This window comes from Procambarus clarkii, chromosome 65, assembly GCF_040958095.1.
Source record: "Procambarus clarkii isolate CNS0578487 chromosome 65, FALCON_Pclarkii_2.0, whole genome shotgun sequence".
Lineage (NCBI taxonomy): Eukaryota > Metazoa > Arthropoda > Malacostraca > Decapoda > Cambaridae > Procambarus > Procambarus clarkii.
The window spans coordinates 30,230,011-30,244,741 of NC_091214.1; the positions used below are offsets into that span (position 1 = coordinate 30,230,011).

At 48.2% G+C, this 14,731-nt stretch overlaps 1 protein-coding gene across 2 annotated transcripts in view; it reads left to right on the top strand.

Moving 5' to 3' along the window:
• Positions 1-13,946, top strand: part of LOC123770987 (beta-1,4-glucuronyltransferase 1) — a 28,279-nt gene extending 14,333 nt beyond the window's left edge. The window contains exons 4-8 of one of the 2 annotated variants that reach the window (XM_069309668.1): positions 4,737-4,881; positions 8,705-8,926; positions 9,120-9,319; positions 9,915-10,076; positions 13,048-13,946. In XM_069309668.1, coding sequence (XP_069165769.1) covers positions 4,737-4,881; positions 8,705-8,926; positions 9,120-9,319; positions 9,915-10,076; positions 13,048-13,242 — 924 coding nt within the window. In that variant the 3' untranslated portion in view covers positions 13,243-13,946. Of the gene's footprint in view, positions 1-4,736; positions 4,884-8,704; positions 8,927-9,119; positions 9,320-9,914; positions 10,077-13,047 lie in introns of both variants that reach the window. The other variant, XM_069309669.1, reaches the window with a different exon arrangement.
• Positions 13,947-14,731: the final 785 nt, after the last annotated feature.

Consider the following 14,731-nt stretch of genomic DNA (forward strand, 5'->3'; position numbering starts at 1 on the left):
CCGCTGGCAGGTCTGTACCTCACACTGCCTCACCTCCCACTGGCAGGTCTGTACCTCACACTGTGCCTCACCTCCTGCTGGCAGGTCTGTACCTCACACTGTGCCTCACCTCCCGCTGGCAGGTCTGTACCTCACACTGTGCCTCACCTCCCACTGGCAGGTCTGCACCTCACACTGTATCTCACCTCCCACTGGCAGGTCTGTACCTCACACTGTGCCTCACCTCCTGCTGGCAGGTCTGTACCTCACACTGTGCCTCACCTCCTGCTGGCAGGTCTGTACCTCACACTGTGCCTCACCTCCCACTGGCAGGTCTGTACCTCACACTATGCCTCACCTCCCGTTGGCAGGTATGTACCTCACACTGTGCCTCTCCTCCCACTGGCAGGTCTGTACCTCACACCGTGCCTCACTTCCCACTGGCAGGTCTGTACCTCACACTGTACCTCACCTCCCGTTGGCAGGTCTGTACCTCACACTGTGCCTCACCTCCCGCTGGCAGGTCTGTACCTCACACTGTGCCTCACCTCGCGCTGGCAAGTCTGTACCTCACACTGTGCCTCACCTCCCACTGCCAGGTCTGTACCTCACTCTGTGCCTCACCTCCCGCTGGCAGGTCTGTACCTCACACTGTGCCTCACCTCCCACTGGCAGGTCTGTACCTCACTCTGTGCCTCACCTCCCACTGGCAGGTCTGTACCTCACACTGTGCCTCACCTCCCACTGGCAGGTCTGTACCTCACACTGTGCCTCACCTCCCACTGGCAGGTCTGTACCTCACACTGTGCCTCACCTCCCACTGGCAGGTCTGTACCTCACACTGTGCCTCACCTCCCACTGGCAAGTCTGTACCTCACACTGTGCCTCACCTCCCACTGGCAGGTCTGTACCTCACACTGTGCCTCACCTCCTGCTGGCAGGTCTGTACCTCACACTGTGCCTCACCTCCCACTGGCAGGTCTGTACCTCACACTGTGCCTCACCTCCCACTGGCAGGTCTGTACCTCACACTGTGCCTCACCTCCCACTGGCAAGTCTGTACCTCACACTGTGCCTCACCTCCCACTGGCAAGTCTGTACCTCACACTGTGCCTCACCTCCCACTGACAGGTCTGTACCTCACTCTGTGCCTCACCTCCCACTGGCAGGTCTGTACCTCACACTGTGCCTCACCTCCCACTGGCAGGTCTGTACCTCACACTGTGCCTCACCTCCCACTGGCAGGTCTGTACCTCACACTGTGCCTCACCTCCCGCTGGCAGGTCTGTACCTCACACTGTGCCTCACCTCCCACTGGCAGGTCTGTACCTCACACTGTGCCTCACCTCCCACTGGCAAGTCTGTACCTCACACTGTGCCTCACCTCCCACTGGCAGGTCTGTACCTCACACTGTGCCTCACCTCCCGCTGGCAGGTCTGTACCTCACACTGTGCCTCACCTCCCACTGGCAAGTCTGTACCTCACACTGTGCCTCACCTCCCACTGGCAAGTCTGTACCTCACACTGTGCCTCACCTCCCACTGGCAGGTCTGTACCTCACACTGTGCCTCACCTCCCACTGGCAGGTCTGTACCTCACACTGTGCCTCACCTCCCACTGGCAAGTCTGTACCTCACACTGTGCCTCACCTCCCACTGGCAGGTCTGTACCTCACACTGTGCCTTACCTCCCGCTGGCAGGTCTGTACCTCACACTGTGCCTCACCTCCCGCTGGCAGGTCTGTACCTCACACTGTGCCTCACCTCCCACTGGCAGGACTGTACCTCACACTGTGCCTCACCTCCCGCTGGCAGGTCTGTACCTCACACTGTGCCTCACCTGCCGCTGGCAAGTCTGTACCTCACACTGTGCCTCACCTCCCACTGGCAGGTCTGTACCTCACACTGTGCCTCACCTCCCACTGGCAGGTCTGTACCTCACACTGTGCCTCACCTCCTGCTGGCAGGTCTGTACCTCACACTGTGCCTCACCTCCCACTGGCAGGTCTGTACCTCACACTGTGCCTCACCTCCCACTGGCAGGTCTGTACCTCACACTGTGCCTCACCTCCCACTGGCAGGTCTGTACCTCACACTGTGCCTCACCTCCCGCTGGCAGGTCTGTACCTCACACTGTGTCTCACCTCCCACTGGCAGGTCTGTACCTCACTCTGTGCCTCACCTCCCACTGGCAGGTCTGTACCTCACACTGTGCCTCACCTCCCACTGGCAGGTCTGTACCTCACACTGTGTCTCACCTCCCACTGGCAGGTCTGTACCTCACACTGTGCCTCACCTCCCACTGGCAGGTCTGTACCTCACACTGTGCCTCACCTCCCACTGGCAGGTCTGTACCTCACACTGTGCCTCACCTCCCACTGGCAGGTCTGTACCTCACAGTTAGTTAAGTTTTGGGTTCCTATTTACTACTAAGGAAAAGCCGCATCAGGTGCAAGCAAATGTTGCCAACCGTCTCGACCTTGGTGGTAGTCGCTCCCGGGACCATTCGCTTCATCCATCCATCAACCTCCACCATCCTATATGCAAAACTTTTCCATTAACCTGCATTAGAGTAAATACGACAATGGTGCAGGAGCCGAGTACCACAGGCAAAGGTTCTCCCGTGAGAAGCGAGGCGTCTCCTCCAGGGTGGAGCTGACACGCCCTCCCAGAGTGTCCTTGTGTCCGCTACTGGCAGGCACTGATGCTGGCAGACTTCACAGACCCAGCGTCCTGTAACGCTGTATTTTATGTGCTGATATTGCTTCATTAGTTTAACATTCCTTAGAACAAAGTATTTTTGTACCCGTGAGTGTGGCGGTGTACGCTCCTGGGCCTACACTCACAGGTGTTGGTGTTACAGGGACCCGTGAGTGTGGCGGTGTACGCTCCTGGGCCTACACTCACAGGTGTTGGTGTTACAGGGACCCGTGAGTGTGGCGGTGTACGCTCCTGGGCCTACACTCACAGGTGTTGGTGTTACAGGGACCCGTGAGTGTGGCGGTGTACGCTCCTGGGCCTACACTCACAGGTGTTGGTGTTACAGGGACCCGTGAGTGTGGCGGTGTACGCTCCTGGGCCTACACTCACAGGTGTTGGTGTTACAGGGACCCGTGAGTGTGGCGGTGTACGCTCCTGGGCCTACACTCACAGGTGTTGGTGTTACCAGGGACCCGTGAGTGTGGCGGTGTACGCTCCTGGGCCTACACTCACAGGTGTTGGTGTTACAGGGACCCGTGAGTGTGGCGGTGTACGCTCCTGGGCCTACACTCACAGGTGTTGGTGTTACAGGGACCCGTGAGTGTGGCGGTGTACGCTCCTGGGCCTACACTCACAGGTGTTGGTGTTACAGGGACCCGTGAGTGTGTCGGTGTACGCTCCTGGGCCTACACTCACAGGTGTTGGTGTTACAGGGACCCGTGAGTGTGTCGGTGTACGCTCCTGGGCCTACACTCACAGGTGTTGGTGTTACAGGGACCCGTGAGTTTGTCGGTGTACGCTCCTGGGCCTACACTCACAGGTGTTGGTGTTACAGGGACCCGTGAGTGTGGCGGTGTACGCTCCTGGGCCTACACTCACAGGTGTTGGTGTTACAGGGACCCGTGAGTGTGGCGGTGTACGCTCCTGGGCCTACACTCACAGGTGTTGGTGTTACAGGGACCCGTGAGTGTGGCGGTGTACGCTCCTGGGCCTACACTCACAGGTGTTGGTGTTACAGGGACCCGTGAGTGTGGCGGTGTACGCTCCTGGGCCTACACTCACAGGTGTTGGTGTTACAGGGACCCGTGAGTGTGGCGGTGTACGCTCCTGGGCCTACACTCACAGGTGTTGGTGTTACAGGGACCCGTGAGTGTGGCGGTGTACGCTCCTGGGCCTACACTCACAGGTGTTGGTGTTACAGGGACCCGTGAGTGTGGCGGTGTACGCTCCTGGGCCTACACTCACAGGTGTTGGTGTTACCAGGGACCCGTGAGTGTGGCGGTGTACGCTCCTGGGCCTACACTCACAGGTGTTGGTGTTACAGGGACCCGTGAGTGTGGCGGTGTACGCTCCTGGGCCTACACTCACAGGTGTTGGTGTTACAGGGACCCGTGAGTGTGGCGGTGTACGCTCCTAGGCCTACCCTCACAGGTGTTGGTGTTACAGGGACCCGTGAGTGTGGCGGTGTACGCTCCTGGGCCTACCCTCACAGGTGTTGGTGTTACAGGGACCCGTGAGTGTGGCGGTGTACGCTCCTGGGCCTACCCTCACAGGTGTTGGTGTTACAGGGACCCGTGAGTGTGGCGGTGTACGCTCCTGGGCCTACCCTCACAGGTGTTGGTGTTACCAGGGACCCGTGAGTGTGGCGGTGTACGCTCCTGGGCCTACACTCACAGGTGTTGGTGTTACAGGGACCCGTGAGTGTGGCGGTGTACGCTCCTGGGCCTACCCTCACAGGTGTTGGTGTTACAGGGACCCGTGAGTGTGGCGGTGTACGCTCCTGGGCCTACCCTCACAGGTGTTGGTGTTACAGGGACCCGTGAGTGTGGCGGTGTACGCTCCTGGGCCTACCCTCACAGGTGTTGGTGTTACAGGGACCCGTGAGTGTGGCGGTGTACGCTCCTGGGCCTACCCTCACAGGTGTTGGTGTTACAGGGACCCGTGAGTGTGGCGGTGTACGCTCCTGGGCCTACCCTCACAGGTGTTGGTGTTACAGGGACCCGTGAGTGTGGCGGTGTACGCTCCTGGGCCTACCCTCACAGGTGTTGGTGTTACAGGGACCCGTGAGTGTGGCGGTGTACGCTCCCGGGCCTGACTTTAACATCGCCATCAAGACCATCATCTACCTCAGAGACTGTGTCTCCCAGAACATCAAAAATCAAGTCACGTTTCACATCATCTTCAACGACTTACATACTCCGATGGTAAGCATCAGCGACTGTCCTCGCTGTTGTTCCTCGTGGTCTCTGTCCTCGCTGTTGTTCCTCGTGTTCTCTGTCCTCGCTGTTGTTCCTCGTGGTCTCTGTCCTCGCTGTTGTTCCTCGTGGTCTCTGTCCTCGCTGTTGTTCCTCGTGGTCTCTGTCCTCGCTGTTGTTCCTCGTGGTCACTGTCCTCACTGTTGTTACTCGTGGTCTCTGTCCTCGCTGTTGTTCCTCGTGGTCTCTGTCCTCGCTGTTGTTACTCGTGGTCTCTGTCCTCGCTGTTGTTCCTCGTGGTCTCTGTCCTCGCTGTTGTTCCTCGTGGTCTCTGTCCTCGCTGTTGTTACTCGTGGTCTCTGGCCTTCTGTCTCGCTCCTTGTCCTGTAATTCTATCCTCTTATTTATTTTTATCTATATTCATCTCAACTGAATTCAGGCATCTATTTAAGGACACAAGCCACAAGAATCTATACCTGGATTGTACTTGGATGGGGTTATGAGAGGTCATCTACTCCCCAAGCCCGGCCCTGACTTGTGAGAGCTTGGTCCAACAGGCTGTTGCTTGGAGCGGCCCGCAGGCCCACATATCCACCACAGCCCGGCTGGGGTGGCACCTCTTGAAGAAAACTATCCAGTTTTTTCTTGAAAACGTCCACGTTTGTTCCGGCAATATTTCTTATGCTCGCTGGGAGTATGTTGAACAACCGTGGACCTCTGATGTTTATACAGTGTTCTCTGAATGTGCCTATGGCACCCCTGCTCTTCACTGTTTCTATTCCGCATTTCCTTGCATATCGTTCACTCCAGTATGTTGTTATTTTCCTGTGTAGATTTGGGACCTGGCCCTCCAGTATCTTCCACGTGTATATTATTTGATACCTCTCTCGTGTCCATTTTAGGGAGTACATTCGGAGAGCTTTGAGACGATCTCAATAATTTAGGTAAGTTATCGTGTCTGTGTATGCTGTGTTTGTTCTCTGTATTCTCTCTATTTCAGCAATCTCCCCTGCTCTGAAGGGAAAAGTGAGTATCAAGCAGTACTCCAGACGGGACAACACAAGTGATTTCAATAGTAAACCATTGTGATGGGATCCCTGGATTTGTAGGTTCTCGTAATCCATCCAATAATTTTTCTTGCTGACGCAATATTTGCTTGGTTATGTTTCCTAAACGTTAGTTCGTCAGACGTCATTATTCTCAAATCCTTTACAAGTTGCTTTCCTACTATGGGCAGATTTGATTGTGTTTTCTATCCTGTATTATGATTAAGGTCTTAATTTTTACCTTGCCTGAGTACCTGGATTTTATCACTGTTAAACATCATGTTATTTTCTGCTGCCCAATCGAAAACTTCATTAATATCCAATTGTAGTTTTTCAATATCTTCAACATAAACTTTTGTCTATATCATACGAGAATTAGAAAAAGCAGTGATGCAAGGACTGAGGTACAGAGATTTTAACTTTGTTTGGACTCGATTTTATTTGGTTGACTGTTAGTCAACCAAATACCAGCTATTCCAAATACCATCAACTTTACCAGCTATTCCAACTGACTTCATTTTGTGTGCTATCACTCAAAGGTCACATTTATGGAATGCCTTTGCGAAGTCCGTGTATACCACATCCGTATTCTGTTTTTCTTCTAATGCCTCAGTGATTTTCGTCGTAGTGGTCAAGTAGGTGCGAAAGGAATGATCTTTCAGCTCTAAATCCATGTCGGCCTGAGTTGTGAAGGTCATTTGTTTCCATGAAACTGGTGACCTGACCCCTGATCACTCTCTCAAATATATTTATTGTATGGAACGTTATTGAAACTGGTCTACAATTCTTAACTAATTATTTACTCTTTTCCTTGTGTTGAGGGGAGCAAATTTGTCTACTGATTTAAGCGCATTTGTTATCCCCCCTGAGTCCAAGCTCTTCTTCCACACTATAATGCCGGTGCTACTGGCACTTTGCATTTCTTGGTAAATATTTAATTCAATGAGTCTGAACCCAGGGTTGAATGCATGGGCATGTTGTCAATTTCTCTTTCAAAATCTGCGGCGTTCGAGTTGATATCAGTTATATTCTCAGGGGTTTGAATATCACACATAAGGAAGCTGACCAGATATACTTTCATGCTGGTTTATTGCGGTGATAAACATGTCCTTATACCGGTTTTTTCAGAATTTCACTAATTCCTGTGTCGTCCTCTGTGTAGAAACTTCACTTGTAAGAATAGGTCCAATACTGATTGAGGTTTTAGCTTTTGATTTCGCATATGTGAAGAAATATATATTTTTTTATCTACTGTATGACTTTCTGTTTTAATTGCATTTGTACAACCTGATACGAATGCTTCAGTCTCTGCTCGACTTCCTCCATCTCCATGTTTAAATTATTTCTTCTCTGTAGGGATTACCGTCTGCTTAAGCATTTCCATTAATTTTTCCCTTCTTTTGTAGTGTCGTCTGTGTTCTCTTTCTACGTTGGTCCTCTTTGTGGCTTTCCTTTAAGGAACTTGTTTCAGACAGACTTTATATGCTTCTGAAGTCAGTTGTTCTGCTCCTTGTGTAGGATTTGTATTACATAGAACAGTTTCCCAGTATGTTCCCTGTTTATTTTTTTCCAGCCTTAGCTATTATTATTATTAAAATGAATTTACTGAATAACCCCTCTTGATTAATCACTGTTTTAGGCCTATTATGAGTATTGATGTTGTTTGCACTTCAATGAGCTTGTTATCTATGTGGTATCTGAAATTGTAATGTCCCTTATTATGTATTCATTATTTGTGAAGATCAGATTTTGAATATTCTCGTTCATAGTTGGCTCTGTTATCAGCTGGGTGAGTGAACATTTGTCACAGAATCTAAGTAGTTGTCTAATGTGTAGTTGGTTATGTCCAGATAGATTTGCTGGTAAAATATTATTCTTTGTTATTCTCTATTTTAGCCTTAGACTAGACATATTAGGCATATCGATACGATGGAATGTCTGCTTGTCTCTGTTCAAAGTTGGAGGCCAGACGCTGGAGGCTAGTCTTACCCAAATCTGCGGGGAAATTGGTCTGGGATACGGAACAGACATAGGCTGTGTGAGGTAGGCCTATGTTAAATTCTTTAAGAAGTTATAGTAATTAATAGTAAAGACCCTACAGTTGTTTCAGTGCTTTTAAATTAAAAAAATCTGAGGGAAACGGAAGAGTGAGAGAAGGGGGAGGAGCTGGAAGGGAAGGGAGGGGATGAGGGAAGGACAAGGCGAGGGAAAAGAGTGGATAAAGAAAAGAAATTATGAAAAATAAAAGAAAATATGAGAAACTCATTTAGTGCTTCTTAATGATAAATTTTCTGAGAGGCAGGAGAGCGAGGGAAGCAGAGGGTAATGGGGGCAGGACGAGGGCAGGGACCAAGGGGAGGGAGACGAGGAGTCAAGGGCAGCTAATCTTAGGTAGGAAACAGGATGGAAGGTGAGAAGGGGAGGAGACCTGGGTGAAGCAGGACACCCCTTCTAAATAAATAAATGGAAATATCTTCTCTGTTCGAGGTTGTAGAGGGAGGGGTGTAGGTGGGGGTGTAGGGACACGGGGGGAGGGAGTGGTGAGGGGTAGCGTGAGAAGGAGAAGAATGGTAAAGATAGGGAAGAGGGAGAGGGGAGAGGGAAGAGTGTGTCCCGATAGTAACAACACATGAACTATGTGTCTCCATAGGGACGACATAACGTGCCGTTCGATTTTTACCTACACGAATTTTCAATCATTTTCAGAATAATGCTTCACATGCCTTCACATGCTTCACAATCAATTATATTGCTTAATATTTCACACATTGTGGTTGGGGCCACTGGTGGGGCCGCAGGTGCCGCCGACGGAGGAGCTGCTGGCGAGGGAGAGCGACTGTGAGCAGCAGCAGCTGGCCAACTTGACGTCGAGGGCCTCGTACCGTCACCAGCAGGGCCTCTTGTACCCCATCAACGTGGCCAGGAACACCGCAAGGCAAGCCGCCCGCACCTACTTTGTCCTCCCTTCAGACATCGAGCTCTACCCTTCCATCAACTTCATCCCTGGTGAGAGACACACGGAGGAGAGAGAGAGAGAGAGAGAGAGAGAGAGAGAGAGAGAGAGAGAGAGAGAGAGAGAGAGAGAGAGAGAGAGAGAGAGAGAGAGAGAGAGAGATAGAGATAGAGAGAGAGAGAGAGAGAGAGAGAGAGAGGGGGGGGGGAGTAGTCTTCACATTGATCATGGGAACATGTATTTCAGAGTTCTTCAAGCTGTTGAGTGAGCAAGACGTGACGTCGTACAGCAAGGCTCGCGTGTACATCCTGCCAAGTTTTGAGATCAAGTCACATATACCAGCTCCAGCGACGAGGGCCAGTCTCGCCCAGCTTGTCGCAGCTGGAGCCGCCGCCCCACTCTTTACTACTTCCTGTAGAAGTGTTGTTAATACCGACTGGTTGCAGGTAACATCACGTCGGCTCCCTGTACCTGCAGTTTGTTATCTATGGAAAGGTTTTCAAGTAATACCATGTAAATATCCAGGAATATCTCGACAAGCTGGGACAAAAGTGTATCACGTATTGACTCATTTGTCCTAGACCTCTTGTCCGTGGGCGTTTTCTTGTCATTATTTTGAACACTTTCGTCTCAGTTCAGCCACAGTCCATTTGCCCGTTAACGGACCACGCAAGTGTACGCTCCTACTACAATTAGAAGAGGCACACACGCAAAAAAATTCCGTTTTCCGATAGTTGTCTTCAGATGTCACGAGCATTGCTCAAGACAAACAATATATGTGACATCACAACCAACTCTCCTGAAAAGCTTGACGTGACCGCCATGATGTACACGTCTACGCTTCTCTCAACCCAACACACACGGGAAGAACCGTACTAGTGTCTCTTGTGTTCAATCCCATCATCACGCTACTTGAAACTTATAACTATATTACTGCATTTCACTCATTACCTTAAAACACCTCTTTTAAATTCAACTATAATAATGCATAGTTTAAAATATACCAAAACAAAATACCCTAATATCGTTCTTTTCTGGAAGGACTGGCTCAGCCACTCTGAGGAGTCAGGACTCTCGGTCTTCCATGTGGAGCCAAGTGGACCACTCTACTATAGGTGGGAGCCCGTCTACGTTGGCACCAACGACCTGCCTCTCTACGACGAGCGGCTCTACAGAGAGGGCAAAAGGGATAAGATTTCTCAGGTGAGTTCTCTATCTAAATTTGGACTGCCCAACAAATTATAATATCGAAAACATCGAAGTATTATACTTTAATATTATTATTAACATTGCCAGTAGGAATAATAATTCTTCAATATGTGGTACAATTATGGTACATGTTGGCTGTATAAACATGAAGCTCGTAATCACCTAGTTGTATTCACCTAGTTGTGCTTGCGGGGAAGGAGCTCTGGCTCTTTGGTCCCGCCTCTCAACCGTCAATCAACTGGTGTATAGATTCCTGAGCCTACTGGGCTCTTATCATATCTACATTTGAAACTGTGTATGGAGGCAGCCTCCATCACATCCCTGCATTCCATCTGTTAACTACTCTGACACAGAAAAAAGTTCTTTCTAACGTCCCTGTGGGTCATTTGGGTACTATGTTTCCACCTGTGTCCCCCTGTTCGCGTACCACCCGTGGTAAACATTTTATCTTTATCTACCCTGTCAATTCCTCTGAGAATTTTATAGGTAGTGATCATGTCTTCCCTAACTCTTCTGTATTTCAGTGTCGTCAGGTTTAGATCCAATAATCTTTCCTCGTAGCTCATTCCTCTCAGCTCGAGGACTAGCCTGATGGCATACCTCTGAACCCTTTCTAACTTCGTTTTGTAATTGACTAGATGTGGACTCCAGGCTGGAGCCGCATATTCCAGTATTGGTCTGATATATGAGGCATACAAGGTTCTGAATCATTCCTTACACAAGTTTTTGAAGGCAGTATCAATGTTCACCAGCCTTGCATACGCCGCCGGTGTTATTCTTTTGATGTGGGCTTCTCTCTTCCTGAGTCCTGAAGGTTTTCCTCTCCCAGCTGATACCTTGTGGTTTCCCTAGTGCTCCCTACGCCTATCTTCATCACTTTTCACTTGCTTGAGTTAAATTCTAGTACCCATATGTTGGATCATTCCATCGGTCTGTCCAGGTAATCCTGTAGTCTCTTGCTGTCATCCTCTGTCATAATCCTTCTCATAATTTTAGCATCATCATCATCATACATTGAGAGGAATAAGTCTATACCCTCTCGAAGATCATTCACATATATCAGAAACAAGAGAGATCTGATTACAGAACCCTGTGAGACTCCGCTGGTGACACCACGCCAGTCTAAGGTCTCACCCCTCCTCACAGTAACTCTCTGCTTCCTGTTGTTTATTTACTCCCTTATCCATTGGAGCACCTTACCACCACTTACTCCAGCTTGTTTCTCCAACTTATGGAACAGGCTCTTATAGGGTACTGAGACAAAACTTTCTGATAGGCGAAGCAAATACAGCCTGCCCATCCTTCTCTTTCTTGCTTAATGCTTGTCGCTAGGTCATAGAATTCTATTAAACCTGTGAGACACGACTTGTCCTCCCTAAACCATGCTGGTGGTGTCCCTTCAAAGTCCCTTCTCTCCAGATGTTCTACAAGGCTTTTCTCATGATCTTTTCTATCACCATTAGTCCAACAGCCTTAGTCACGTCTAGATCGAGCAGATACCTCCTAATCTCATCTCTGGGAATTTCAATATCTTCCAAGTCTGCTTGGTCTATCGCCAGCCCTTTTAATTCAGGGACTTCTCCTTGCTCTGTTGTGAAGACCACCTGGAATCTCATGTTGAGTTCTTCACACACCTCTTTGTCATTCTCTGTGTGCCCATCCTCTCCCTTTTTTTCAGTTTCATTATCTGTTCTTTCACTGTTGTTTTCATCCTGATGTTTCTGTATAGCAGTTTTGGTTGTGCCTTGGCTTTATTTGCCATGTCATTTTCAAACTGCCTCTCTGCTACTCTCCTCACACTGAGGTACTCATTTCTGGCTCTCTGATATCTCTCTCTGCTCTCTGGTGTCCTGTTATTTCTGTTCTTTCCCCATGCCCTTGTGCTTAGCTTCTTGCTGTCTTACATGCCTGATTTAACCACGGATTTCCTTTTTACCTTTCGTTTCTTTCTTTCTGGACTGTGATTAACCTGTGTTCTGCCTCCTGACACTTCTGGGTGATGTAGTTCATCGTGCCTTGTACAGACTTTCCTCTGAGCTGTTTCCCATAGTGTTACTGTTAGAAATTTTCTAAGCTCATCATAGTTTCCCCTTCGGTATTCCAGCCTTTTACTTTTCGGCCCATTCCTTGGATGGTTTAATCCTACTTCCACCAGTTACTCAAATGTTAGGACACTGGTCACTCATTCAAAGGGGGGGGGGGGGGGGGGGGTGTTCTGATTTGACTTCCCTAATGTCTGACTCGTTCAGGGCAAATACCAGATCAAGTTTGGCTGGTTCATCATTTCCTTCATCATCCCATTGGCCTCCATGCCTTCCTTATCAGCAATGTTGTGTGTTGCTATCAATACGGAGACGTGTATTGATAGTAACACACAACGCCCTCTCTGACGCACTCTGTAAACGCACTCTTTAACTTGTATACATCATTTGGTTCATATCATTCATTCTCATTATTCCCTCCATCAGCACCTTGTGTATTTACTCTCATATGCTTGTACAATGTTGAGAGTTGAGAGAGAGAGAGAGAGAGAGAGATAGAGAGAGAGAGAGATAGAGAGAGAGAGAGAGAGAGAGAGAGAGAGAGAGAGAGAGAGAGAGAGAGAGAGAGGGGGGGGGGGGGGGGGGGGCAGTGAGAATGGTGAGGGGGAGATGAGAGGAAGAAGGGAGACATTTTGTGGGAGACGGGGAGAGAAAGGTGGGGAGAGTGAGAGAGAGGGACAGTTGGAGATGGGGAGATGGAGAAATGGGAGGAGAGTAGGTGATTGGGAATGAGTGAGGTGAGGAGGATATAGGAAAAGGGTGAGAGGGCGTATAGAGGGGATACTGGGAGACAGGGAAAGAGTGAGAGGGGTAGTAGGAAGACCCGGGCAGGGCCGGGTATCCCATCAGGTATATAACATGCTGTTCATATGTTCATATACACACACTCGATGTTGGACGCTGACGCGGGTGTGCGCGCGCAGATGTACGCTCTCTGCGCCAGGGACTACGACCTCCACATTCTCAACAACGCCTTCGTGGTGGGCAGCGCCGACATCCTGAAGACGGAAGTCTTCCGTAGCGACGTCAAGCAGCTCTCCCTCACTGTGGAGGAAGTCATGCCTGAGCTCACCATACTCTTTGGCCTCAGTCACAAGTGCGCAACTTTATTGGGGTAGAGAATGTATGCGAAAAATAAAACATAGATTAAAATTAAATAATATACAAGAGTCTGGTAGTTGAATTTTGTTATTTCTTTTTTACTTTACTAGGAACAAGTATGGACCATTAAAAATAAATATTTTCCATTTTTTAATACCACAAGGAAGCCTATATTAGCGTCTTAAGCTTTTTATGAAGAAACTCTGACGATCTGAAGCCTTTGTTTATATTTACTTCAAGCACACAAAATATTCTTGTTACAGGAAAGTTGACAACTCTTCCCTTCTTGTATATATTTGTTTGTTAAGGAAACTTAAGGCAAAATCAGAATAAAAGATTTAAGAAACCCAGAAGTATTATACTGTACTAACTTATTTATATCAGGAAACCAACAAAAAAATTATCATCTTCGCTGTTAAACTTTTGGCTACGACGTTGTTTACTTCAACATTATATTAAAGTATATATATATATATATATATATATATTAAAGTATAAATATATTAAAGTACACATATATTAAGGAATACATATATTAAAGAATACATATCCTTGTAGCTTTAATCCAGCCTTGAGTATTTGTTTCACACGCTACACACTTGTTTTTGTTCTTAATATTTGGGATTAACTGTTTGTAGATGTTCGAAGGACCACAAGACCTAACCAATATCTTACAGAAATGTTTTAAACACCAAATAAAACAAAACTGAGTATAACACTTTTTGCTGTTTTCTTGATTTGTTCAGAAGTCATCCACAGAGTCGCTCTTATAGTAATTATTATTCATTTTGTAAGCAACGCACCCTCCTACTGTCCACTATACGTGGGTCGTCCTCTCCGGAACTCTCCCTCCCTATTTCACCCGGCTTCTTTTCCCTCTTCCTTCATACTCCTTCCCCTCTTACCCTCTTTCCTCTCTCTTCTCTCTCATCTCACATTTTCCCCTTCTCCCCCACTCTCCCTCTCCTCCATATTTCTACTCTCCCCTCCAACCTCGAACAGACATTACAGTTTATACATTTAGAAGGGATACCTGGCTGCATCTGGGCCAATTCCCAATCTCTTCACTCCGTTTTTCCACTCCACCTTGACCCATCGTTCTCATCCCCTTGGTCCTCTCATCTTTCCCCGCTCTCAGAAAATTTATACTGAACCCAGAAAACAATTTTAGGTTGCCACAACGTATCTAGAAAGTGTTTTAAAGTATTGGCAACGTTTGTTTTCACGCATTAGATGCATAATTTTGTGTGGATGTAAATAAGTTTCTAAAACGTATTGCACGTAACGTTGCCTAAAAACAAAATTGAAACCTTGTGGCAACCTTAAATGTTTCATAATCGTAGTTTTTTATTGCTGTTATTTCTATAAATGTAGAAATATAAAAGTATATTTCTACATTTAGTAAAATGAAACAAGGTCATAATAAAGGTTAATTCATCATTTTTACTCATACTCTTAGGAAGAGGTCGAGGAGGAAGAATTCCAGGCAAGAGGATGAGGTCGAGG